Source organism: Phoenix dactylifera, chromosome 17, assembly GCF_051530095.1.
Source record: "Phoenix dactylifera cultivar Ajwa chromosome 17, Ajwa_hap1_PhDact_Kaust_v1.1, whole genome shotgun sequence".
NCBI classification, from domain to species: Eukaryota; Viridiplantae; Streptophyta; class Magnoliopsida; order Arecales; family Arecaceae; genus Phoenix; species Phoenix dactylifera.
Genome location: NC_143206.1, coordinates 9,590,354 through 9,618,171, shown reverse-complemented (window position 1 = coordinate 9,618,171; position 27,818 = coordinate 9,590,354). Strand labels below are relative to the sequence as shown.

Below are 27,818 nucleotides of genomic sequence, written 5' to 3'. Positions count from 1 at the left end.
CCACAACCATAAATATGGAATCGTGCTTGATATAGGTACGAGGAAGTCCCAACACGAAGTCCATACTGACATCTTGCCATGGGATCGTGGCACTAGACATAAAATCTAAGAGGTCGTTCAGCCTAGGGATGGGAAAACAATACTTAACCATAATTTTATTGGGGGTGAGGAGTGTGGGTATAGCACAGGGGCTCAAACTCTCACGAATATACCCTCAATTGAGGAGTTTGTCAACTTCACATTTCAGTTCGGTGTGGTCGTTTGGGTTGAGCCTATGATGGGGAAAAGTTGGCACGGATGCTCCAGAAATGAGGTCAATGACGTGCTGGAGATCACGCATCGGAGGAAGTGTATTTGGAAGATCCTGAGAGAAAACAGAGTGAAACTCCTCCAATAGGGAAACTACTGCGGGTGGGTGCTCCGGATTCGACTCCACATTGATAACTCTAGTCACAAGGTTAAACACAGGTGATTGGTTGTCGATATCTTTCATTACCTCGTTCGAAGTAATGATGTGAAGTGATTTATCTTTCCGTAGGGTAGCACTCTTTTTTGTAGAAGCGGGCTCTCGAGGAGGCAATGAGTTCAGTATAATTTTCCGACCCTGGAACATAAAGCTACACGAATTCGAACGTCCATGAAGTGTGACGTCCCTATCGTATAACCAAGGTCTCCCTAGAATGACTTGACCTACGTCCATCGGAAGGCAGTCGCACCAGATCTCGTCTTTATAAGATAGAAATTGAATCGGAACAAGGCATCTTTCCGACACCGAGATGGATGTCTTATCTACCCAGGCTACCTTATATGGGTTGGGATGAGGGGTAGATTTCAAGCCGAGGCGGGAAACAACTCCAGACGCAATGGCGTTGATGCAACTCCCGCTATCAAATAGGATTTTGCATGTTATCATTGATCTTAAGAAACGTGTAAAATAGGAAGGTTCTACGCCAATCTTGTTCGGTCTTGGTTTGAGCTAGAGTACACCGAACCACATGAAGCCTAGGATTTTGGTCATTCCGATCAGTGGGCTATTTTGGGGTTCAGACTGGATAAACTCTAATACGGTCTGTTCGTTTCCAAAGTCTTCTACAAAATTCTCGATGTTTGGTTCGTAGACTTCTTCGACACATTCAGTCTCCTGGGTCCCTACTTCAAGTTCAGTCATTAGATAGGTCTTGGCATTACATTGGAATGCGATATGGCCAAACTTTTGGCACCTGAAAGTCTGAAACATTGGGTTTGGCTTCTAGAACGAGGATTGGGACCTAGTATGCCCTTTTCTTTATCATTTGAAGAGTTCTGGACAGGTATCGGGGATGTCCGAATCGGTGCTTGGCTAGGGCCGGGCTGGTTAGAAGGATTGGGAAGCTGCCTAGGTTGTGGGAGGTAGTTTTGATTAGGTCGGGCTCCTGGGGCCATGAGTCGATGGTCGGTACGCCTCACTACAGGGGCTTGTAAGAAACTATCTACATCTTGCGCCAACTGGTATGCTTGGCCAAGAGTAGTAATCTCTCGGAGGATTAGTTCTTTCTGGATCTCCTCGCGGAGTCCTGCCCGAAACCTAGAGAGAGTAACAGTCTCCTCTTCGATTACACCGCACCTCATGTGAAACTCCTCAAATCGTGCAATGTAATCGGCAACGGTTGAAGTCCCTTGAGCTAGTTTATGCCACCTATCCATAAGGCGTTGTCGGTAAGAGAATGGCAGATACTTCTCATTCAATTTTTCTTTCATATCCTCCCAGGTGGTGATACGAGGAAGCCTTTGGGTCTCACGCATATGTTCAACGTTATGCCAGTACCAGCGAGCTTGCCCAATAAGCTTCATTTTAGCAAACCGTACTTTTCTATCATCAGTCATGTCGTACCACTCAAAATAATTATCCATGGTTGCTCTCCAATCAAGGTACACGCTCGGCTCTAATTGACCAGCAAATGTGGGGGCATCTACTCGTACGGTACGAAGTAGTCGCTCGTCAAGATCGCGCTGGTGATCAGGAGGAAGTTGGTTCCTAGGGGGATAGGAAAAAGCTACAGGTGGTGTGGCCAAACCAAGCTCGGGATAAGCTGCGATTGGGGTTGACCGTTCAGGATTCCTAGGATGTTGCACTAGAGCATGGATCTCTCGTTTGAATTCGTCTTGGTCAGCTCGTAATGCAGCTAATTGTTCCAAAATATCTTGTAGAACTCTGAGGTCCATGGTGGATAAAGGGGTCTGAGAATCGGTGAGGAGGTACTCTCTACCACTACGGGTTGGCATGCAGGGACTACTTTAGTTGGAGATATGCTATGCAATGCAACTAACAAAAACCCTAACTTACCAAATGCAATGCAGGACAACCTACTAATGCAATCTACTATGAATTCGGAAATCAGCAAGTTTTCACAAAAATAACTTAAAATTAAATATTACTAATTTGCACTTTGGTTATTTCAGAATTAAAGTAGGAGATTAGTCACTATAAGAAATTAGGTTGCAAACACGTATGACAGTCGTTCTAATCCTAAAGTAATCTGATCGACGGATGTTGAGAATTATCCTGTCGCTAAGATGTGCTAATTTAATATTTAGATTTAAATGGTGGATAGGATAGGTGTGGTAGTAAATGTTCTAGGTTTTGCAATTTGACAGAAAAATAAGTTTTAGCAAAATAGGAATGTCATGCAAGAGAACTAGAACATAACTAGATAAACAAGCCCAAAATGAGGAAGAACCTATTACCTGTGGTGGATGCAGTCAACCAGAAGCGTCTGTTGTAGAATCTCGAGCACGGAGTTGGCGCCGGGCGGAGCTAGCTGGAGCTGTGGATCTGGGTCTGCAGCACAAAAGTTCTTGGGCTTCTGAAATGGACTGAATAAGGTGCTGGATCAGGCTTGAAATAGGGCCTGTGGCACGGGCCTGGACCGAGCCAGTTCTGTGGCCGACTGGACCTGGACCGCGCTCCAAGGAGATTGGCGTGCGGGCCGGGCTATCAGGGAGGCGGGCTGCGGAGTGAAACACCCGAGGGGGGTATCAGTGCTGAGATGAGAGAGGGGAGAAGCGGGGAAGGGGGCGATGGGGGAGCTCTGCGGCGGCAAAGGAAGGGATGGAGGTGACAGTGGTGCTCGGGGAGCCAAGGTGGCGGCGGAGGCCTTGAAGTGGAACGCGGCCGGCGGCGGCTTGGCAGTGACGCGACGCAGCGGCGGTGGAGCGGCGCTGCGGTCGGTTGCGGGAAGAAGGCGCACAAAGGAGGCGTTCGGGGAGGCAACGGCCGAAGGGGCGCTTGACGGGGCTTGGCAGCGGCGGGGAAATCTGGCCGGTGTGGCGACGCTGTTCGTCGGGGAGGGAGACGACGGTTCGGTCACCGGAGGTCTAGCGGCGACGGCTCGAGATGCTCGGAAGAGGCGGCGAAGCCGGTGGGCGCTCGGAGGAGGCGACGGCTGCGGCGGCTAGGGTGGAGCGGCGCTTCACGGGCGGCGGCGATGGCGGGCGAACCGAGGTAGAAGATGAACAGAGGTAAGGGTTTTTTTAGGGCGCTCCGGGTTTCGCGACTTCGGCCGCGAGGAGGGCTCGGCAATCTCCGGTGGTGAACGGCGCTCCGGGACGGAGGCCGGCGGTCACGGCTGCAGGTCCGTGTCCTGCGGCGGTGGTTGGAGTCCGGTCAGACACGGGGAACTCAAGGGTGGTGGCTTCCGTGGGGAGGCGGCAGTCTGTGGTGGCGAACCGGCGGCGCTGCGAGGTGGAGGCAACGGGTGGCTCGGGCGAGGCGACTGGTGGCGGGGAGACCGACGAAGGGGCACGACTTTTCCTTGTTTCGGGCTGCTGTGGGAGTGACGGGTAGTGGGAGGAGCAGTCGCAGGGGTTTTTTTGTGGAAGGCAAAGCAGCCGCCGGCGTTGAAGCAGGGGAGGTGGAACACGGCGAGGTACCAAATTGATGGTGGTGTCGGGCGTGATGACAGGTGGACGGGGAAGATTAGCCGCAGAGATCTCTTCGTTTTTTCTTTTTTTTTGTTTTGGGAGGAAGAGGAAACGGATCACTCGGAAGGGCCCTGTTTGGAAGCTCCTGCGTGGAAGAACAAGGACAAACCCAGCATAAACCGGATCGGGGCTTTGGCAACAGAGGCAAAGCCCGCCAAAGCTCTGATACCAAGTTGATGGCGGATGATCACGGTCAGGCTGTTGCAGCGGGGTTGACGCGGATCCAAATGGGAATGGCTGCTGTAACGTAAACCAGAGGAATGTGAAGGAAGGAGAAGAACAGGGAGGGAAGAAGGGAAGAAATAAGACAGAAAGGGAGAGAAAGAGAAGAAGGAGAAGAGGAGAGGAAGAAGAAAGAGGAGAAGGAAGAGAAAAGAGGGAAACGTGAGGGAAAAGTTCTTAATTCTGCATTAACCCTAATTACCATCAAAGTTCCCTATAAATAGGGCCCAATAAGAACAATTAAAATAAACCCCCTTACAGAAGAATAATTTCCAATAAACCCAAAATACACAAATGAACCCTAAAATGCAAACAAGCCCAGAAACAAAATAAAATAAATATGTACTAAGATGGTGGACTAGGCGGGGACATAATCAGGTCCGATGTCCCCATCAATAGCAAGAAAGGATAAGGAAGAGAACTGCAAATTTGTTGGAGAGAGTAGATAAGGAGCTTATTCACTTAGATTCTAAGACTAGTAAGCCCTAAGATGATCGGTTGCACAAATCATCTTGCAATATAAACAATGAAGATAATGACGGTTCGAGCAATCATGCATCTAGTGACCAAGAAGGCAGGAGTGGACATGATGGTAGTGCATACGACTCACAGCCCTATGATCATAGTTGATTCGCCGATGAGTCACGGTTCATTCATGCCACGCATGATATAGACTTCAACGTGCGACCTGAAGCCTACAAGGATAAGATAGCATATAAGAGATGGGACCATCGAGATGGTTTAAGACAACACTATTGCAGACAATCTAGCACATAGAGTAAGATTCTTAGACATATATGAATATAAATCGTACACCAAATTCTATTCCAAACAACCAAGATATGATCCATATGGATATCCTACATCTGAAACATCATATTTGAATGGCTAACATCCCTCATAGTCACAACCAGATTATGGATCAGATTTCGCTACCTTGAACTTCCCTCATACGAGATGGCCAAACTAATATCAGACAGTGGATTAGAATCAAGGTGGCTATCCAAGAGGCTCAAATTATGGGCACAATATCTCAGTTGGAATCAAGATCCCAATATCTACAAACGGCATACACTCCACAAGGAACTAGATAACGATACATATATTAGAGTTCAAATCAATCTGATATATGTAATTTCAAGTTTAAAAATATACATTTTCTATATTAATTATATCCAATGTTTGCCATCTCAATACCAAACTCCATACCGATACCATCCTATTATAATGTTGGTACGTAGTATAGTACGAGATGGCGAGGCGTACTGAGTGTCGGTATGGTACAAGACTGTGTATCGGTATGCTACTGTTGCTGGAAATTGGACCCAGGGGCAATCTTCGGTCGAGGAGAGGGAGCGACTGTTAGTTCTCACGGCGGGGCGGCGTCCTCCGTCCGGGGCGGTCGGAGAGAAGGAACAGCAGGTCCTCGCAGCGGGGCGGCGATCCGTTGGCTGGCGGCGTCCTCCGTCCGGGTGCCTGCACACGAACCGGTGGCCGGGTTCTCCGGCGCCGGCCCTCCGACGCTCAAGTCAGGGAGGGGGCAAATAGTGGGGAGAAGGAGATAAACAGTGATTTTTGGGTGTATGAATGTTCCAATCCCCTCTTGAGAGGCCAAGGCTCCCTTTTATATGCGGGGGTCGGTTTACCTGTGATGTAACAGGGCGAGGCCGTAGTACGGCTTGGCATGTTGCTCAGGTCGGCGCTCGGTCAGGCGAATCATTGCACTGATGTCGGCGGTATGGCCGAGATCAGAGACTTATCATAGTCGACTAGACCCCGCTGGGTCGATTTGCCGTGGAGAGCTGGGGATCCGTAGATGTCAGGAGCCATGCGCATTTATTGTGGAGTAAGTCGGAGATCCGCATTTATTATGGAGTAAGCCGGAGATCCGCATTAATGGTGGAGTAAGCCGGAGATCCGCATTTATTGTTGAGTGTGCCGGAAGATTACAGCGGCCATGCGCAATAAATGCCGGAGGGGTGTTAGAGTACGGTCCTCGGACATCGGGGTTTCTCTTAGGTCGGAGGTTTCGGGGTCGGTCGTCTTGTGGCCGAGCGTTCCGAGGTCGGACGCTGACTTCGGCTGTTCGGGGTCGGAGGTTGTACGGCTTCTTAGGGGCATTTATGTCATTTGGGGGGAAACTTTATTCCCCCCAACACTACCCCCCAACTTCCGAGTTCGAGCGGCTTGTGGGGCTCGGACGTGGGAAGTAAAGTCTGTCACTAAGGTTGGGGGGAAGGTCTCGCCCGCCCCCTTGTGCTTTCCGGAGCTTTCATGGTGAGATATGCGCCCTTTGGCGTCTCGAGGCTGCTTTATTCGGTGAGCTAATGATGGAGCTCGTATCATCATGCTTCTTGAATCGCCAGGATCATTTTACGGCGGATTAATGATGGGGGACCTCGAGCTCGTCGAGGCGGTGTCTCGATTCCGTAATCGACGTTTCTGGCTCATTAATGAGTGTGCCGTTACGGGGTTTGAAACGGACACGCGGCGCTTTCGATTTCATGTTACTGGATCATAATTCCGAAGAAGTGGAGGCCTCATCGGGGCTCCACGTGTCCCAGATCTTATTAAACGAGGGGAGCGGGGGTTACGTCCGCTCGTTCCTCAAGACGATTTGATTATGTGGACCCATGATGAGGCCTCGAGATCCGATGGGACAACGCTTCGATTTCGTATCCGATTTATTAAACCGGAGTGAATACGGTGCCTCGGCTTCCGAGGTCGACACGTGGCGCAACCCGGTCGGGGGGATGGGAACCGATCCCGTCGATCTGGGCCGTCAGGGGGGTCTATATAAACCCCACGAGTCTGCCCTAAAGGTCTTGTTTGGCTGCCTCTTATTTTCGTCGTCTTTCCCCCCTGCTTCCTCCCTCAGCTGAATCTTGCTGGTGGTGCCCGGAGCGATTTCCGGCAATGTCCAGTAGGTTTTCTTCCTATTTTCACTAGGGTTTCCTCTTTTCTCCTCCTCGTCAACTTCCATTTTCTACTCTTAACTTTTGCTCCACTCTTCCGTGAGAATGGGTTCCGGTCCCGAAGAGGTTGGGTCGAGTCTGTCGGAAGAGGAGCTGGAGTTAATCCGCTCCCGTTTCTTCTTCCAGCCCGGGTTTCGCCTTGAAACCGCAGGGCCGGAAGACAGGGTGACGCAGCCGCCCCCAGGTCGGATCGCGGTTTACCGCGAGACACTTTGGGCGGGCCTGCGTTTTCCCGCCCATGAGTTCGTGAGCAACTTGTTGGCCGAGTACCAGCTCGTCCCGGCGCAGTTGGCTCCGAACTCATGGAGGACCATAATCGGATTTTTATCCCTGTGCCTCGGGCACGGGATCCCGATTTCGGTAGGCCTTTTTCGCCGGTGTTTTCTGTTAAAGAAAAACCCGGCGGACGTAGGGTGGTTATATTTCGCCTTTCGGGGCGGTATGTCACTCTTCCGGGGCGCCCCTTCCTCGATTCACGAGTGGAAGAGGAAGTTTTTCTTTCTGGCGTCTGCGGCGCCTTGGGGGTTCGAGCCAAGGTGGGGACACCCTCGGCTGAAGGCCCTCAACAAACTCTCCGAGCCCACGGGGAGGGAGCTGAGGACCCTGGACTCTTTGCGAGCCCTCGGGAGGGGCAACGACCTGACCGAGCTCCTGCGAGAGGACGCCCTGGCGAGCATGGGTCTGAGCTCGGCGCGCCCCGAGGGTAAGGGCGGTTGCATTATTCTATTTATTTATTTCTTGTTCTCCGTCTTTACGGTCACTGGTCTGACTCTTAACAAAATTCTTGATTTCAGATATTCCACGCATGCCGACCAGCAACACATCACTTTTCTCTCGCCTGAGGAGGCGAGAGGCCGAGGCCGTGGGTGCTGTGCCCCAGCCTCGGAAGAGGGCGAGGACGGACGGCGCTTCTTCGTCGGCCGGGACGAGTGGCCCCGAGGCGGGGGCCCCTGCAGCCGACCCGAGGCGGGAGCGGGTTGTTGGTGATGCGGGCCCGTCGGCCCCTCCTTGCCCTACCCCCCTTTCCCAGCGGGGGGAGCCGTCCGTGGTCCGGCCGCAGCAGCCAGGACCCGGGCTTACCCGAGGCACCGAGGCGAGCGGCTCCGGGACCTCGGGTTCGATCGTGCCGAGCTCTTTCCGGGCTTTCCGAGAAGAGTCGGTCGAGCCGGACTCTTCTATTCCCGAGGGGCGCTCGGCCTTTCAAGATGCCGAGGTCGCACGCTCCATGTTGCGGCGTGCGATGCTTCCAGCGGACCGGGCCGTGTTCCGGGGTATTTCGCTGGAGGTCGTCGGCAGTGCTTACTGCAACTCCGCCCGGGTAAGCTTCCTTCTTAATTTCCCAGAGTTTTTAGCGTACATATGTGCTTTTCAACTCACAATACCCTCGTTTCTTTCTTTTCAGCATATTCTCGAGCTCGACACCATGGCGTTCATCGCCCATGGGTATCGGGAAGAAGTTCAACAGCTCGGCCAGCAACTGGAGCCGGCCAAGAAAAGAGTCGCCGAGCTGGAGGCGGCGTTGGCCGCGGCCGAGGCTCGGTGGACAGCCACCGAGGCTGAGCGCCTTGCCATGGTGGGGGCGCTCGAGGAGGAGAAGGCGGCTCATGCCCTGACCAGGGCAACCATGCGCGGCACGGAGGCGCGCTTAGGGGAGGTCCAGGCCAGGGTCGCGGCCCTCGAGTATGAGGAGGGGGTCTTGCGCCTCCGACTCGGGCAACTTGAGGCCCGGGAGAGGAGGGCCCTCGAACAAGCCGAGCATGCTGTGGAACTCTTCAAAGAGTCGCAAGAGTTCCGCGACATGTTGGAGGAGGAGACGGTCGACGGTTTCCTTCGAGGCTTCGAGAACTTCCGGGAGCAGGTGCGCCGGTACTGCCCTCAGTACGACTTCTCGACGGTCCGTCCGAGGGAGGACCGGGGCTGGGGGTCCGACGTGCAAGCCCTTCCTGCCATCCTGACGTCCGAGGCGGGAATATACGAGCAGGACCCCGCCGAGCCTTCGACGGGGGTAGCCGAGGCGGACGGTGTCATGGAGGCGGCTCCGGCGGCCGAGATCGACGCTGTCCCGAAGGCGGCGCCCGAAGCTCCTGCTCCCGGCCCCGAGCCTGTTCCGGAGGAAGATCATGAGGTCATCAATGTGCCGGATGACCCCCCGGATGTGGCTCCCGCCGCTTAGGACTTAAGCATATTTTTCTTTTCTTTTTCATTGTATCCGGGGTCGGCCCTTGAGTGGCCGACTTCCAATTTTGTAATTGGCCTTCCGGCCCTTTGTTAATGAAGAAATGTTTGTCATTCTGTGTTCATCTTTCCCTCTGTTGTCGTGGATGAGGCTAGAACCTTAGCTAACCGCCTCGACGACCTCTAACTTCGTATTTTAATCTTTGGGCTGCTTAACGAAGCTGCCCTTTTCCCTGGCTATATCTTAGCCTTCTCGGATTCCAGTCGTCTCGACCAAAGGGAGCTCCGAGCTTAGGTTTCTAGAAAATTTCTCTAAGTCCTATAACTCGGATCTTAGAGTCGTGGGAGTTGCCACGTTTGGCCTTTAGGAAAATCTTAAGGCACCGAGGTCGGGCCTTAGCCCTTCAAGTGGGATCGGAATAGGTCTATTCGTGCCGCTATTCGGAGAGTTTAGTCAGGTTTCCGAACTCAACTCCGAACCTCTCATAGGGAGCGCGGGCTAATAAACAAGTTATTGCCGAAGGTTTTCATAGTTATCGTTCTCGGACCCTGCCGAGATTTCGGTGAACAAGGCTGGGATTCCCAAAGATTGCCTTGGTACCTGTGCTTGGCTGGTACATTCGTGGCCGGGACCACTTTCTCAGCTGGACGTCGGAGTTTACTTAGAAGAGCCGAGTTGGGCCCTACTTTATGAAGCCTTAGTACGGATTGCGGAGACTTGACGAACAGAGCAGGCATAATGAGGTTGGGAGGTCGGTCTTAAGCCGACCCAGCGAAGAAGCCCGGCTTTGGGGCAAAATAAGACTCCAACATTGGACGAGATCCCGCTCGGCAATATGTAGATAAAATTTGACAAGGAGGGCGTCTAGTTGGGTGTACCTCTTGCATTCTCGGGGTCATGCTTCGCACGGTGGAGTAGGTCGCTTCCCTTCCTCGTCGACCTCCGGAGTCATTTTTGACTTGTGAAAGGGGCTCGGGCTTCCCATGGACCCGGCGACTCCTGCCGGAGTTGAGAGGATCTGGGGAGGCTCTGTTGATTTGTAGCCCTTTTTGAGATCGAGGGGGCTTAAGACCCTATGGTCGGACCTCGGAGCGCCTCAACCTTGGTCGAGGGATCTCACGTCAGGTCGGCGGGTTCGTGGACGCTTTGCTGACCTGTGATACCTCCCGAGGTCGAGGGAGTCTGGTTCTCTACGGTCGACCCTCGGGGCATCCCGACCTTAGTCGAGGGATCGTTCGTCAGGTCGGCTGGTCTGGGCACGCTCTACCGACCGGCGACGCTTCCCGAGGTCGAGGGAGTCTGGTTCTCTACGGTCGACCCTCGGGGCATCCCGACCTTAGTCGAGGGATCGCTCGCTTCGGGGATCGGGGATCGTCGACCGCTCCCGGGGGTCCACTTTGTGGCGCCCCGGGTGGAGCCACCCTTTCCACCCCTCACGGCGCCTTCCCGAGGTCGAGGGAGTCTGGTTCTCTACGGTCGACCCTCGGGGCATCCCGACCTTAGTCGAGGGATCGTTCGTCAGGTTGGCTGGTCTGGGCACGCTCTACCGACCGGCGACGCTTTCCGAGGTCGAGGGAGTCTGGTTCTCTACGGTCGACCCTCGGGGCATCCCGACCTTAGTCGAGGGATCGCTCGCTTCGGGGATCGGGGATCGTCGACCGCTCCCGGGGGTCCACTTTGTGGCGCCCCGGGTGGAGCCACCCTTTCCACCCCTCACGGCGCCTTCCCGAGGTCGAGGGAGTCTGGTTCTCTACGGTCGACCCTCGGGGCATCCCGACCTTAGTCGAGGGATCGTTCGTCAGGTTGGCTGGTCTGGGCACGCTCTACCGACCGGCGACGCTTTCCGAGGTCGAGGGAGTCTGGTTCTCTACGGTCGACCCTCGGGGCATCCCGACCTTAGTCGAGGGATCGCTCGCTTCGGGGATCGGGGATCGTCGACCGCTCCCGGGGGTCCACTTTGTGGCGCCCCGGGTGGAGCCACCCTTTCCACCCCTCACGGCGCCTTCCCGAGGTCGAGGGAGTCTGGTTCTCTACGGTCGACCCTCGGGGCATCCCGACCTTAGTCGGGGGATCGTTCGTCAGGTCGGCTGGTCTGGGCACGCTCTACCGACCGGCGACGCTTCCCGAGGTCGAGGGAGTCTGGTTCTCTACGGTCGACCCTCGAGGCATCCCGACCTTAGTCGAGGGATCGCTCGCTTCGGGGATCGGGGATCGTCGACCGCTCCCGGGGGTCCACTTTGTGGCGCCCCGGGTGGAGCCACCCTTTCCACCCCTCACGGCGCCTTCCCGAGGTCGAGGGAGTCTGGTTCTCTACGGTCGACCCTCGGGGCATCCCGACCTTAGTCGAGGAGGTGCTACGGGGGGCCGCGAAGGTACTACCCCGTTGTTGGTGTCGAGCGCCACGGGGGACTGCGAAGGTACTACCCCGTCTTTCCGAAGTGTCGAGGGGTCTGGGCACGCACTGTCGACACTCGGGGCATCTCGACCTTAGTCGAGGAATCTTGCACCAGTCGACGTTTCACCGTCCTGCGATTCTTCCCGAGGTCGAGGGAGTTTGGGACTCTACGGTCGAGCCTCGAGGCATCCCGATTTTGGCCGGGGGATCTGAGGATCACAGACGACCCAATATTAGAAGAGGATTACAGTCATCAAAATGAGAGAAATATTTGCAGAAAAAGGAGCTGAGTCCATTATCCTGATTATCTTGAACCCCTTGGGGTTTCACTGGTAGTACATTCGTAAATTCTCGGAGTTCCAGCTTCGTGGGATCAGAGTCCCTTCCAGGGACTTCAATTTGTACGCCCCTGGCCGTTGTACCCGGGCGATTTGATACGGTCCTTCCCAGTTTGGGGCGAGCTTTCCTTGCTCGGTTGGTTGAGAAGCCTCGGCTTTCCTGAGGACGAGGTCCCCTACTTTGAAGAGCTTGGGCTTAACTCTGGAGTTGTAGTATTGGGCCGTTCGCTGTTGATATCTCGCCATGCGCACCCGGGCGACCTCTCTTGTCTCTTCGACGAGGTCCAAATTGCTCCTGAGCTGGGAGGAATTGGTATCGGGGTCGTAATGCTCCACCCTCGGAGAAGGCAAGCCGATTTCCAATGGGATGACGGCCTCAGTGCCGTATGCTAGGTTGAAGGGGGTCTCTCCCGTGGGCAGTCGGAACGTGGTCCGGTACGCCCAAAGGACATTGTACAAGTCCTCGACCCACTGTCCTTTGGACCGATCAAGCCTAGCTTTGAGTCCCTGCAAAATAGTTCGGTTAGTTACCTCAGTTTCCCCGTTTGTCTGGGGATGGGCAACCGAGGTGAAGCGATGATCAATGCCGAGCTCAGAGCAAAACTCCCTGAAATGAACATTGTCAAATTGTCGACCATTGTCAGATATAAGGATACGGGGTAGTCCGAATCGGCAGATTATAGACTTCCACACGAAGTCCCGCATCTTTTGCTCGGTGATCCGGGCAACAGGTTCGGCCTCGACCCATTTGGTGAAGTAGTCGATGGAGACGACCAGGAACTTTCTCTGTCCGGTGGCCAGGGGAAAGGGCCCCAGGATGTCGATCCCCCATTGGGCAAACGGCCAGGGGGCGATGATGGAGGTCAGCAGAGCTGAAGGTCGGCGCTGGATATTGGCGTTTCGTTGGCACCGATCGCACTTGCGGACGAAATCTGTTGCGTCCTTCTGGAGTGTGGGCCAGTAGTATCCCTGCCGCAGGATCTTATGGGCCAAGGCTCGACCCCCCAGGTGATTTCCGCAGATCCCTTCATGGACCTCTCGGAGGGCGTAGTCCGCCTCGGAGGGGCGGAGGCATCTGAGAAGGGGAGAAGTAAATGATTGTCGATAGAGTTTATTCTCGTACAAGACATACCGGGGAGCCTGGCGCTTGATTCGGCGAGCCTCCGTCTCGTCATGAGGTAGAGTTCCGTCCTGAAGATAGCAGACGAGCCCGTCGATCCAGCTTGGCTCGGAGTCGATGCACATAGTGGGCTCGGGTTCCTCCGTGCTGGGGACCCGAAGATACTCGAGCGCTGTTCCCTTGGGAAGCTCGCTCATGCGGGAGGTGGCCAGTTTGGATAGCTGGTCTGCCCTGAGGTTTTCCGCTCTGAGAATATACTGAATATTGAAAGAATTCAGGGCAGATGTGAGTTCCCGCACCTTTTGGAGATACTTTTGCATGGATGGCTCTTTAGCTTCAAAATCTCCTTGGACCTGGTTCACCACCAGCTGGGAGTCGCTGAAGGCCGTCAGGTCTCCCACTTTTAGTTCTTTCGCCAGCTTGAGCCCGGCGATGAGAGCCTCATACTCGGCCTCATTGTTCGAGGCCGGGAACTCGAGGCGCAGAGCTTGCTCGGCCACCACTCCATCTGGACTGGTGAGGATAAGTCCGGCCCCGCTGCCCCCCGGGGTCGAAGACCCATCCGAGTGCAGGACCCATGGCTGCTTCGGGGTCTCCTCAACGGACTCAGATGGCGGCTCGGGGTCGTCCGGAAGGGTGCACTCCACGATGAAGTCGGCGAGTATCTGAGCTTTGATAGCCGGCCTGGGCCGATATTCTAGGTCGAATTTCCCGAGCTCGAGCGCCCATTTGGCGATCCTCCCCGCACGATCCGACCTCTGCAATATCTGCTTCATAGGCTGGTCGGTTAATATAGCTATCGTGTGGGCTTGGAAGTAAGGCCTGAGTCTCCGAGCCGAGATGATGAGAGCGAAGATGGTCTTCTCAAGTTTAGAATATCGGGTCTCAGCATCCCTGAGAACCCGGCTGGTGTAATAGACCGGCTTTTGGAGCTTGTCTTCTTCCCGGACGAGGACCGAGCTTACTGCAGCTGGGGAGACGGCCAGATATAAGTAAAGAATTTCGCCCTTCTGGGGCTTGGTGAGCAGCGGGGGGGAGGCCAGAAGGCTCCGAAGCTCTTCAAAGGCTTGCTGGCATTCTTCTGTCCACCGGAAGTCTTTCGGCCGTTTGAGGCTCTTGAAGAAGGGGAGGCAACGCTCGGCTGATCGAGAAACAAACCTTCCCAGGGCGGCTACCCGTCCCGCGAGCCGCTGCACCTCCTTAACTGTCTTTGGAGGCGACATCTCTTGCAGTGCCCGAATTTTCTCCGGGTTGGCTTCAATTCCGCGTTGGGTCACTATGAAACCCAGGAACTTGCCCGAGGTGACTCCGAACGCGCACTTCGCCGGATTGAGTTTTATTTGGTATTTTCTGAGCTTGGCGAATGTCTCGTTGAGATCGGCTATGTGGTGTTCCGCCGCTTGGCTCTTTACCAGCATGTCGTCCACATAGACTTCCATGTTCCGGCCGATCTGGTCTTTAAAGATTTGGCTGACCAGTCTCTGATAGGTGGCCCCAGCGTTTTTCAGGCCAAAGGGCATCACCTTGTAGCAGTAGGTGCCCTTGTCGGTGATGAAGGCCGTCTTCTCCTCGTCTTCTGGCGCCATTCGGATTTGGTTGTATCCTGAAAAGACGTCCATAAAAGTTAGCAGTTGGTGTCCTGAAGTGGAGTCGACGAGCTGGTCGATGCTCGGAAGAGGGAAGCTGTCTTTTGGGCAGGCCTTGTTCAAGTCGGTGTAGTCCACGCACATACGCCATTTTCCGTTGGCCTTCTTTACGAGGACTACGTTGGCGAGCCAATCCGGGTAGGAGACCTCCCGGATGAAGCCGGCTCCGAGGAGTTTGTCCACCTCCTCGGCCGCAGCTCGTTGTCGCTCAGGGGCGGAGCCTCTTTTCTTCTGCTTTACAGGCCTGCTGGTTGGCCTCACCTGGAGTCGGTGGACCATGACCTCGGGGTCAATTCCTGGCACGTCCGCGGGCGACCAGGCGAAGACGTCAGCGTCGTCCCGCAGGAAGCTGACGAGGCGATTCCTCTCATGGGCGCCGAGGCCGGAGCCAACCTGCACGGTTAGCTCGGGAAAATTTTCTTGTAGTGGGATTTGAATAAGGAGCTCACCGGGCTCTACTTGCTTCTTCCAGAGGGTGTCCCTCGCATCGAGGGTTTCTATGGGCAGTGAAGGGCCCATCGGGCGGTCTGGTGCCTCGGCTGGTTGCTTTACTGTGTGGGCCGCCATGTAGCATTGCTTGGCGACCAGTTGGTCTCCGCGGACCTCGCCCACTCCTTGGCCGGTGGGGAACCGCATGAGCAAATGGCGAGTTGAAACCACGGCTCGAAGGGCGTTTAACCCTGGGCGCCCAAGGATGGCGTTGTAGACCGAGGGCAGACGGACCACCAGGAAGTCCATCCTCACAGTGCTCTCCCGGGGGGCGAGGCCAACTGTGACAAGGAAGCTAGCCTCACCTTCAACCGGGACCGCATCTCCGGTAAACCCGACCAGCGGGGCATTGATTCTCCGGAGGTGTCCTTCTGTCAACCCCATTTTTTGGTAGGCATGGTAGTACAAAATGTTGGCTGAGCTTCCATTGTCAACTAGGACATGCTTTACATCAAACCTATTTACAATCATTGAGATGACCACAGCGTCATCGTGAGGGGTCTCGACCCCTTCTAAGTCCTCGTCCGAGAACGAGATGACTTCATCAGTGCGTGGGCGCTTCGGGGGTGCTCCCTGGGCGGCTGTTCCTGCCGAGGTCCGCCCAATCATGTTGATAGTGCCGGCGATAGGCCTGTTGCCGCCAGGATTTTCGGTTGGTGCGACATTCTCCGCCGGCCTCCTTTCCTCATGTCGGTTCCTCACGAACCGGTTGAGTACTCCCCGTCTGATGAGCGCTTCTATCTCGTCCCGGAGTTGGAAGCAGTCCTCCGTGTCGTGCCCGCGATCTCGGTGGAAGCGGCAGTACTTCCTGGAATTTCGGGGAAATCCCGTGTCTCGCATAGGAGGCGGGGGTCGGAAGAAGTCCCGACCCTCAATTTCCATCAGGATCTCGGCCCGAGGAGCATTGACGGGTGTATAGTTCTCGTACCTCGCCTGGTACGTCCGGGGCCGTGGTGGAGACCTCGGACGAGGAGGTGTCCTCTGCTGAGGTCGCCCCTGCTGACGGGGCGGGCTCCTCAGTCTGGGGAGATTCTTCTCTCGGCGGGGAGACCGGCTCCTTTGTCGACCGCGCTCCTCGCGGCGCTTCTTCCGCTTCTTCGAGGTGGGCTCGATTGCCCCCCGCCTGGAGGCGACTGCCTCCTCGGCCTTGGCGTACTTCCGGGCTCGGGCCAGCATTTCGGTGAAGTCGGCCGGGAAGCTCTTCTCGATGGAGAAGAGGAATCGGTAGGAGCGGACCCCAGTCTTCAGAGCCGACATGGCTATCGACTGGTCTAGCTCGCGAACCTCCCATGTGGCGGCGGTAAAGCGGTCCAGGTACTCTTTGAGGGACTCCCCCTCCTTCTGCTTGATGTCCAGGAGGGAGTCTGATGTCCGTCGCTGGCGCCGGCTGGCAGCAAAGTTGGTGGCGAACTGCCTGCCGAGCTGCTCAAAAGAGGACACCGTGTTCGGCTTCAGACCAGAAAACCAAAGCTGAGCGGTCCCTCGGAGGGTTGCTGGGAAGGCCTTGCAGAGTATGGCCTCCGAGGACCCTTGTAGGGCCATGAGGGCCCGATAACTCTCCAAGTGGTCGAGGGGGTCGGTGATTCCGCTGTAGGGCTCCACCTGAGGCATTTTGAACCTCGCGGGAACTGGCTCGTCCTCGATCTGGCGGGAGAAGGGGGACTTGGTAGTGAACTCAAAGTCCCCTTCCTGTCTTGCCTTCTTGCTGTGGAGTGCCGCAATCTGGCGCTCCAGATGCTCGACTTTTCGGTCGAGCTCCCCCACCCGTGGGCTTGTCGCTGTGGTTTGCGCCAGCTCACGGTGATCCGGGGCTGACTCCGCCTCAGAAAGTTGGGGTCTCCGGTCGAAACCTTCTCCCGGTAACTCTCTCCGGGGAGAAGCTCGTTCTCCATTGTTGGCTCTGGAGGAGCCATGCAAATTTTGGCTGGGGAGAACCGGGCCGTTGGGGAGACACTCCGGCGGGGCCTGGGCCTGCGGGGGAAGTGCCGGTAAAGCCTCCACGCGCCGCAGGCCCTGAACGGCGGCGGCCAGGGCCTGGACTTGCTGTGCCAGGGCATTGAACTGTTCCGGCTGGACCTGAGGAGCTGGGTCAGCCGGAGTTGGAGAATTCTGGACGGAGTGTCCAGGACTTTGCGGGGGACGCCGGGAGACGTTAGAGGCTCCCTTACTTCTCAACTTCATGACTGCTACTCGGGCCCTTCCTCTAGCGCCAACTGTTGCTGGAAATTGGACCCGGGGGCAATCTTCGGTCGAGGAGAGGGAGCGACTGTTAGTTCTCACGGCGGGGCGGCGTCCTCCGTCCGGGGCGGTCGGAGAGAAGGAACAGCAGGTCCTCGCAGCGGGGCGGCGATCCGTTGGCTGGCGGCGTCCTCCGTCCGGGTGCCTGCACACGAACCGGTGGCCGGGTTCTCCGGCGCCGGCCCTCCGACGCTCAAGTCAGGGAGGGGGCAAATAGTGGGGAGAAGGAGATAAACAGTGATTTTTGGGTGTATGAATGTTCCAATCCCCTCTTGAGAGGCCAAGGCTCCCTTTTATATGCGGGGGTCGGTTTACCTGTGATGTAACAGGGCGAGGCCGTAGTACGGCTTGGCATGTTGCTCAGGTCGGCGCTCGGTCAGGCGAATCATTGCACTGATGTCGGCGGTATGGCCGAGATCAGAGACTTATCATAGTCGACTAGACCCTGCTGGGTCGATTTGCCGTGGAGAGCTGGGGATCCGTAGATGTCAGGAGCCATGCGCATTTATTGTGGAGTAAGTCGGAGATCCGCATTTATTATGGAGTAAGCCGGAGATCCGCATTAATGGTGGAGTAAGCCGGAGATCCGCATTTATTGTTGAGTGTGCCGGAAGATTACAGCGGCCATGCGCAATAAATGCCGGAGGGGTGTTAGAGTACGGTCCTCGGACATCGGGGTTTCTCTTAGGTCGGAGGTTTCGGGGTCGGTCGTCTTGTGGCCGAGCGTTCCGAGGTCGGACGCTGACTTCGGCTGTCCGGGGTCGGAGGTTGTACGGCTTCTTAGGGGCATTTATGTCATTTGGGGGAAAACTTTATTCCCCCCAACAGCTACAATATTGTACTGACCAATACGGTGAACTTTGATTATATGACAACTGCATTCATGATCGATTATACAGTCTACCAAGACCAATATGATATAAAATAACATTAAAATCATAATTCAAAATATTAAAATAATCACTCAAAATAAAATTTAAAAAAATAAAACATAAAAAAGAGGTACCTATACCGAACCGGTATGCCAAAGTGTACCGGATGTCAACGCGGTACGTACTGATCTATACGGTATAGGATATTGATTAATATGGCAACTGGTACCGATTCACTAAACCTTGGATGTATCCAAATGTCAAGGCATTCATGAAAATATTAAAAACTATGTAAAGCTCAAGAAGACACACCCAGATAAAACATTCAAGACTCCTCGTGATTCAGATGGTAAGAAAGCTTGAACAGCCATACACATCCCTGCAAACATCAATTAAATGATAGATGTTAGATGTTGGAAATCATATAGAATTCTCCAAGCACTGTGTTTAAAAGATTTGACAATCAAGAAGATGAGATAACACTATGATGGGCAAATTGACATCAACAACATGAGCAAGATACTATATTGTAAACGAATATGCACTCAACTTGAAAGTCTCATCATCAACAAATTTAGTAGCAACATAAAACTATTAATAATAATAGAATAAGAGGTCAATCAACTATAAGTAGGAGTCCTACTAACTTCCAAACTACATGATTATCTGCGTGTGCATACATCATACCATTCATTCATGCTTCTTTACTTGTCATCCTCAGCACTGAGAAACCTTCAGACAAGCTTCTGAGCATTTTGGATAGAGCCATACTGTTGAACAACCAATCCTCATTATACTTTCTACTAAGGTCTACAATCTCGGTATCAGGTGCTATATCGGTACCTTATCAGTGGGGTACGGTACGGTATATTTCTATGTCGAAATAACTCTCTAACCATTTTTCTCAATTTTTATCTCGGTACAGACCGGTACGTACTTCGATATACCTCGGTACGGGCCGGTATACCTCGGTACGGGGCGGTACGGGGCTTATACCGACTTGAAGGTATGTTTCGTACCGATTTTCTTCCGGTACGGTAAGATACGGGGCGGTACAGCAAACCTTACTTTCTACTATATAAAAAATATTTTGATCTTTTTTAAGTCACACACGTGCTATTTAGAGATATTCTGCCATCGCATTATTGATTTCCTTTCTCATTTTATTTGGGAGAGTAATTGAATCAAGCAACTAAAACAAGAGCCACTTCCAATGCCAAAGTGCAAAAAGGCAACTCTAGAATATGCTAGCAAGTAAAAGCACCTATCACTTGTCTATAATAAATTGTTATCATACTTCTAATCTAACTACAATCTCTCTAACATAATTATTGTTGCCCGCATTTAGTGGCAACGGAAACAATAATAAGCAAAGGTTGATGCAAAAGAATTGAATTTGCAACACTCATGAAACAAAGACTCAATAATCAAATACACAAGGAGAAGGAATGGAATTTGGGAGCAGGTTCAGCTCCCTATGGATTGATGCAGTAAATTCAAGCATCATAAATGCTGAAGCACAATAAATGGAAATTTCACAAAATTTTCATTAAAACATATAAGGTAATATAGGATTCAAAACCAAAGCTCACCTCTTTTCTTTGTAGGGTGTTCACTGGAAGTCGCATCGCAAGTCTGAGGTAAGCAAATTAACCTTTCTGCAGTGTTGAGATCCCAAATTTCAACCTATCCACCAAAAAAGAATACAAGGTGACAAGGTGAGCAAACAAGACAAAAAATAATAACCAAGAAGCCTCATATTATATATCAGGTCTCACAATTTTATTTGGAATACAGTTGCAGAATTACCTGTGATGATTCTTCACCAGCTAGGGCCATCAATTTAGGTCCACAAGTGGTCAAAAGGTCTAAGAAATGTAAACAAATTAGGTCGGTAGTCAAAGAATCTGAGAGAACTGAGAAAGGATTGATAAAAGCACTTATTTGTATCCTAAATAATAACACATAGCCACTTGTGATTTCTATTGGTTGAAAGCAATCTACACTAAAAAATGAATTTTCTAATGGAATATCAAATGCAAAGTTACCATGATTGACTATTGGTAATGCTTCAGCAAGAAAAAACTTGGATTTGAGAAAAGGTGAAATTTTCTAGAAAAATAAAAGAGTTTGAGATTAAAAAATGACAAAAAATGCGAAGAATGTAAAGTAATTGATATATGAACATATAAATATTGGCAAAAGCAAAAAACATGGAGAGGTAACAACAAAAAATAGCAATTTTAATTTTTCAAAAGTCTGTATATGACATGAAAAAGGCAATAATTTTTTGTGAGATTAGTGAATCATGGAATACATGGTAAATAAAATATGTGGGAATAATTCACAGAATCCTTACCCAGATTTTTTCAATAATTCAGAGAATATCATGATCATGATAGACCGCATCATTTATTTCCAGAGACATCGGGGAACTATGTGGGAAAACAAAAGGGTTTCTATATTTGACAGACACACAATTAGAAGGGGGGGGGGATCAGCTCTTCCAATTTGTCACAAAATGAATATGGTTAATTAAGAAAAGGTCGTTCATGTAGTTAATGCTGATGACAAAGGATCGAGTGGTGAGATTAAAAAATGGAGTAAATGCTAAATTAAAATTTCACTGGAATTATTTGGAAAATAAGTGCTAAAAATTCAATGAATTATGACAAAAATGATTGAAACACAATACAAATAAAGTCTATATCAGAAAGAAGCTTGGTCAAAAGCCTCTGTAAAATCCCTATTACTTTCTTCTCTTCAATAACATGATAACCCAAACCCTTCATTACTGTAGACAGGACTGATGATCCTGACACCACCGACTCAGGGGTCTTTGAATGCAACCCATTTACTAAAAGAACGAGATATTTTGTCTCACATTCCTGCACCTTCACCAGGACTTTGGATTGTGTGATGGCCATGTCACTCCATAGGTTGTTTGGCTTTGAGGTATTCTCTCTTACTAGCGATGTTGATCAGATTTCCTCTCCTTCACTACTTTGTTTTGTCCATCATGTTTATTCATATATTCGATAACCTAGATCTAACCTGATGAATAGTTCATAGCCTACTAGGCTTCTTTACTGAGATTAACATACCTCTGTATCTAGAGAGGAACTCTTCAAACATGAGTCACTTTTCAATCATACTTCTGTATCTAGAGAGGAACTCTTCAAACATGAGCCACTTTTCAATGAGTTGTGTGGGGAATATTTTGGTACATATTGACGTATCGCATGTGTAACTCTTCGAACAGCCTTAATCTACAGATCCAGTCATAATACATTCATAAACTCTATCAGGCCTTACCTTGGAGTACAAAGCTAAAAACTCAACGATGCAATTTGGATTTTTTATTAACATAAGTTATCTACTACTGTATATATTCTGGCTTTTCAAGATTGGGTTCAAAAAAGGGTAAGAATGAAATTTACAAAATAGCTAAAGCTAGAGAGAGGAAATCTAAAGACATTGATCAAGTTAGATGCAATAAAAGTGAGAATAATAGGATATCAGTGACAGATGAGAAAATTAAAAAAAGAAGAAGATATTGTTTTGAAAATTGTTAAATGGGGATTCTGCTAAACAAATCTTCATTGAAAAAGTAAAGTTAGTGAGGTGTCAAGGTTCTATTTGTTAAAGCCATAAAAATGAAGTGGAGATGGTTTTGAAAAGAATGCAAAAAGGTAAGGCATTAGGGCTAGACAAAATATCTACTGACATTTGAAAAAACATGGAAGATATTTGGGAAAATTAGCTTACTAACTTATTTAATGAAATCTTAAAAACTAAGAAAATGCTAGATGATTGCAGGAGAAGTATTGTCGTGCATATCTATAAGAATAAAGGTGATGTACAAAATTGTTCTAATTATTGAAGAATTAAGCTTATGAGTCGCTCTATGAAATTATGAGAAAGGTAATTAAACAAATATTAAGAAAAATAAGAAATGTTTCAGATACCCAATTTGGATTTATGTCTGAAAAATCAAAAATGCAGGCTATCTTTTTACTTAGACAATGATTAAAAAATATATACACAGAAAAAAGAAAAATCTACATCTGGTCTTCGTTGACCTAGAAAAGCATATTATAGGTACCAAGAAAAGTAATTTGGTGGGTTTTAAAAAGAAAGGGTATACATAAGTTGTATATTAAAATAATTGAGGATATGTATACTTGGACATTGACAAATATTAGAAGTTGTTGTGGTATAACAAGTGTATTTCCATTTACTAGAGGCTTGCTTCGAGGATCAGCACTAAACCCATATATTTTTCAGTATTAATTATGGATAAATTTACTACTAATATTCAGGATGAGTTACCAAGGTGTATGTTATTTGTGGACGTTATAAAATATAATGTTGATTGATGAAAAGAGAACTACATTAAATACCAAATTAGACTTATGAAATAAAATTTTAGAGGATAAGGGCTTAAAGATTAGTAGAACAATGACAGAGTATGTGAAATGTAAATTTAGTGAGAATATAAATAAAGATGTGATACCAATTAAGATTGATGACCAAGAGACATCACAAAGTGACCGTTTTGTTTTTTAGGATATATTATACAAAATAACAGGAAGATAAATGGAGACTTATATAATAGAATTAGAGCTGGTTGGATGAAGTGGCGAGGTACATCTAGAATACTATTTGATATCTGCATATCTTGGAGATTCAAAGAAAATTTTATAGAACAATTGTTAGGCATGTCATGCTATATAGCTCAGAGTGCTGGACAAGAAATAAAGTACATGAAAACAAGTTAAGTATAGCAAAAATGAGAATGTTAAGATGGATGTGTGATAAAACTAGAACAAATAAAATAAAAATGAATACATTAGAAGAGTTGTAATAGATGCACAAATTAAGAACAAAATAATGAAAAATCGATTGAGCATGGACATGTAAAGAGGAATCTAAGGAGGCTCCATTAACAAGACACTTTAGTTTGTATAGAAGGTCCTAAGAAAAGAAGTGAAAGACCTAAGATGATATGAATAGTGATTGTGAGGAAGAATATAGAGAAACTTAGAATAACATTAGAGATGACCCTAAATAGGAATAGTTGGTGAATGAGGATCCATAAAGCTGACCCCAAATAGTTTGGAAAAGGCTAGATGGTTATGATTACGTATTAATGTATATGTTGTATGTACTTGTAGTTGATTATTGCATTTACATGTTATATGAGAGGGTCACAAGTCACAACTTATTCCCATGCATATTATGCCACTCCCTCCATACTTGTAATCATGGCACATTTGTAAACATCCGATAACTGCTCATGTTATTGATCATATAGATTAATAAATTTTTTATCATGGTCATAATCTAGTGTTGTGCATATTATGCCATTCACTCCATACTTCTAACCATGGCACATTTGTAATCATCCCATAGCTGCTCATCTTATAGATCATATTGATTAACGCGATTGGGATCACAATTAAAGTTGCAGACTAATGATTCATGTTTGAGATCTTGTGGTAGTTTGGTTGGTAGATAGTTTAATGTGGTTTGCCTTTTGTCCATGCTTGCCTTTAGTAAGGGAAATAGAAATTTTGAAGGTTACAGGTCTTGGAGGTGTGAGTAAAAATGCGTTCAATATTAACAGACTTTGTTCATATCGAGTGATGAATGCTTTATCTTGACATGAGACCTAGATTTTGTTGGACTTCCAATGTTAAGGTATATGCAAAGAAAGGAGAACCTTGCTCTCTAGGGAGACAGAAGGATGTGTATTTTCCACTAATAGGTAATTAGCACCTACTACTTTCACTTATAGATTTTCTCCAAATTGAAGGCCTTGAGATGTTTTGACAAATCGAAAAGTCAGATAAAGATGCATCAAAATAATGGTGTGTTTTACCATATAAATTGTAGTTTAAAAGTTTTCTACAAATTGAAGAACCTTCAAGTACAGTATCAAGCATTTCATCAAAAGGCTGCCTCTTTATTGAAAACTTCAAAAAAAAATGCAGTGTAATTTCCTCCTACTTGTTGTGTTGATAAGGTGTTTTCTATGTGCTTCCTCTCTTTTCATCATCTTAATTCGAAATGAATATGTTTCACTGCTAGGTATGAGCAAACAATGCAAAAATAATGTCAACAACAACAGAAATATACTAACCTTCCATCTGTGTTTGATCATTTTCCTGACTATTCCCATCAGAACAGTCCCCAGAAAGGTTTCCTCTTTCCTCTGAACCATGGTTATCCTTATCCTCTTCTAATTCAGTAGTCGAGCAATCAGATCGCTTGGCCAATTCATCAACAGACAAGGCCTGCTTAAATTGCGACATGAAAGATGGAGCTTTGACCAAGGAAAGCTTGCAAAAATGATACGAGTTCGTCCTCAAAGTAACCAAGGGCTTTCTAACAACAAAAGCAAAGCATAAGAACACATTCTCTAACTTTAGATGCAAGTAGACGAGATAGTGAGCAATATGACAACTAATGAATAATCATCCAACAACCCAGAGAAAAGCTTCTGGTGACTTGGAAGCCTGACAAATAAAAAGTTCCAAATTTCCCAGTATTCCAACAAGAAAACAGGGAAAAATGAAAGGTATCCAAAAAAAAATAATGAAAATTGTGTCGTTCACAGAGAATGATTTAAAGTACCTGCACAGACCAGCTTCTTCAATCTCCCAGCATTTACATGTCCCATCTCTACCCTGACTACATCCATTAGATAATACGTTAATTGCTCAGTCTAATAGCTGACCTCTCATACTAGCAAAGAAAAATCAACAAAAAAAGAAAAAAATAATCCAAAGGTACCTAACGACTTTGTTCCCGATTGCAGAACTGGTGGCCACACCGTAGACCCCGGCAGCTCCACCATGAGCCCTACCCAATGCCACATGAAGTAAGCCTCTACAGCTCGAAGCATGGAAGCATCACTATAATATAGCAGTAAGAAAGAAGTATACCAAGTGGAAGAGAGCGTTCGATGCTGCACGGCATCCCACAACCGCAGCTCCCCGTCGGCGGCACTATCACAGGCAATAATAGTGAGTTCAAAAGTTTTGGGGGATGCAGAGATCTAGAAGGAGAGAGATGGGGAGGGAGAAGGTGGGCACCCGGAGAAGAGTAGCGGTTTCGAATGGTGGAAGCAGGCGTCCATGACGGAGGCGCGATGGCCCCTCAAGACGGCGACCGGGTCGGGCGGAGGGCGCTTCGTGGTCATCGTTCTCCCCGTGAAGTCTGGTGGTCGAGGAGGAGAGGTGGTGGTCGACGGCGATGAGTCGCGGAGGAGCGGGGGCTCGGCGCCGGCGAGGGGAGTAAAGAAGGGCGAGAATGATAGGTTCCCAATTCACCTGTTCTTATTTTCCGGGTAGGGCCCAGGCCCTCTAAAGTCGTGCTCCGGCCCAACCCAGAACAATAGGGTCGTCCACGATTAATAAACCAAGCAAGAAAAATGTTGGATAAGTATAAATCTCTATATTTAACTTCACCATTAATATTAAAAAAATTTTACCATTACTATAAAAAAATTTCGAAATCTGAAATATTTCGATTAAAAATCTTTATCCTAATAATCTTCCTATCTTTATCATTCCAGAAATCATTATAATCATTTTATATATTCCAGAAATCTGAAATATTGTTCGAAATCTTTATGAGTTTCAGAATCAGAAAATATTTCTTCAGTTTATCATTTTCTATATTAATATTAAAAATTTTACTTAATTACAGTTATAATGATATATATATATATATATAATCAAAAATCTTGGCCTCCAACAAGATAAGGAAGAATTAAAAAACTTCTTAGAAACATGTAAAAAAGAGTCATACCAAAAGTATAATAAAAAACAAACAAGGAAAAAAAAGAAACTGCAAATAATAAATAATTAACAAAAATAAATAAAAGATTTCCTTTTTAGAGAGATCATACCAAAACTCCATTCTTTTTATTATTTTTTCACCATCACTTAGTGAAATTAAATAATTAAAAATTAGATATTTGTTGCAAACAAATAGATTAATTGCCTTGATCATGAGTACTATATGCATGATTATTCTCTATATGTTCCCCAAAATAGGAACTACTACAATGATATGACTTTAAAAAATATTTCACTTCCATACCTAAATAATAGAAAAAACATGGAAAACAAAATCTATCAATTCTTTTTTTCTCATGAGCATTGCATGTGCCAAGCATCTTCATAAGCTAATCGGTCCCGGTACCCCACTACTTTCCGAAAAATCTAAAATTACCTTTCCAAATGATACTCATCAGCTAACCATTAACCTTTCATATCTAACTGAGAAACTAAATAGAACTGATGCAAACTCTCATAGCCTGCTCCACGCCTCCACCTTATCTCATCGCCTTACACATATTAATTTTATAATTATTAATTGAAGCTGGAACGGGTTGCCTTTTGATCTTATTAATTGAAGCCTCACAACTTAACTCCATCTTATTTGCGGTCTATACTCATTTAAAGTATAACTCTTTTAATTGATTTTTTTTAATGCAACGGCACCGAATAGTACCCCAAAAAAATTGTTGACGGAAGAAAAAAGAAATAACGCTACCAAAAGAATTCTCACAAATGGTAATGATAAGTAGCACAGAAGAAAACAAGTAAAAGTATACATAAATTTTTTTTAAAAGCAGTTAAAAGTAAAAATATAATATTATATATTAATTTATTAATATAATATTAATAAAGCTGTTATAGTACTTGTTGGGGGTGCACCCAAATTTAGTCCCACATCGGCTAGTAGCGGAAAGGTTCTGTGCCTTAAATGGGGGGTGGAAATCCTTTCCTCTTGAGCCCTTTTGTGGGACAAAACCGTGAGGGCATCAGTCTCCCCCCATCTGCGCTAGACGCGCGGGCCGGAGCGCCCAAAGCGGACAATACCTCGGGAGAAACGCAGTCCTCTTTCTCTGCTAGCTTAATGTGGGCTAACTGTTGTGCCTTAAATAGGGGGTGGAAATCCTTTCCTCTTGAGGGCCCTTTTGTGGGACAAAACCGTGAGGACACCAGTCTCCCTCCGTCTGCGCTGGACGCGCGGGCCGGAGCGCCCAAAGCGGACAATACCTCGGGAGGAACGCAGTCCTCTTTCTCTGCTAGCTTAATGTGAGCTAACTGTTGCGTGAGGCTCCGGCCAAAGCGTCCGTCCCCGCAACAGATTGGCGCTAGAGGAAGGGCCGCGCCCCTTGCCGCAGACTACCCCCTAGGACTGGGAGGCGCCACAGGAATCTTCCCGCTAGGGGGGCTATATTGTGGGGGGGTGCACCCGAATTTAGTCCCACATCGGCTAGTAGCGGAAAGGTTCTGTGCCTTAAATGGGAGGTGGAAATCCTTTCCTTTTGAGGGCCCTTTTGTGGGACAAAACCGTGAGGGCACC

General features: G+C 48.9%; 1 protein-coding gene across 2 annotated transcripts in view; it reads right to left on the bottom strand.

Moving 5' to 3' along the window:
- Positions 1-25,821, bottom strand: part of EMB2757 (Transducin/WD40 repeat-like superfamily protein) — a 41,877-nt gene extending 16,056 nt beyond the window's left edge. Inside the window, exons 1-8 of one of the 2 annotated variants that reach the window (XR_015974477.2) lie at positions 25,532-25,766; positions 25,382-25,444; positions 25,230-25,298; positions 25,071-25,127; positions 24,577-24,821; positions 20,241-20,299; positions 20,024-20,117; positions 18,744-18,810 (exon numbers count right to left, since the gene is read on the bottom strand). Coding sequence is in view for 1 of the 2 variants with exons in the window: in XM_008804422.6 (XP_008802644.4) it covers positions 18,744-18,810; positions 20,024-20,117; positions 20,241-20,299; positions 24,577-24,821; positions 25,071-25,127; positions 25,230-25,298; positions 25,382-25,444; positions 25,532-25,638 (761 nt within the window). In the remaining variant the exon portion in view is untranslated. Of the gene's footprint in view, positions 1-18,743; positions 18,811-20,023; positions 20,118-20,240; positions 20,300-24,576; positions 24,822-25,070; positions 25,128-25,229; positions 25,299-25,381; positions 25,445-25,531 lie in introns of both variants that reach the window. The other variant, XM_008804422.6, reaches the window with a different exon arrangement.
- Positions 25,822-27,818: the final 1,997 nt, after the last annotated feature.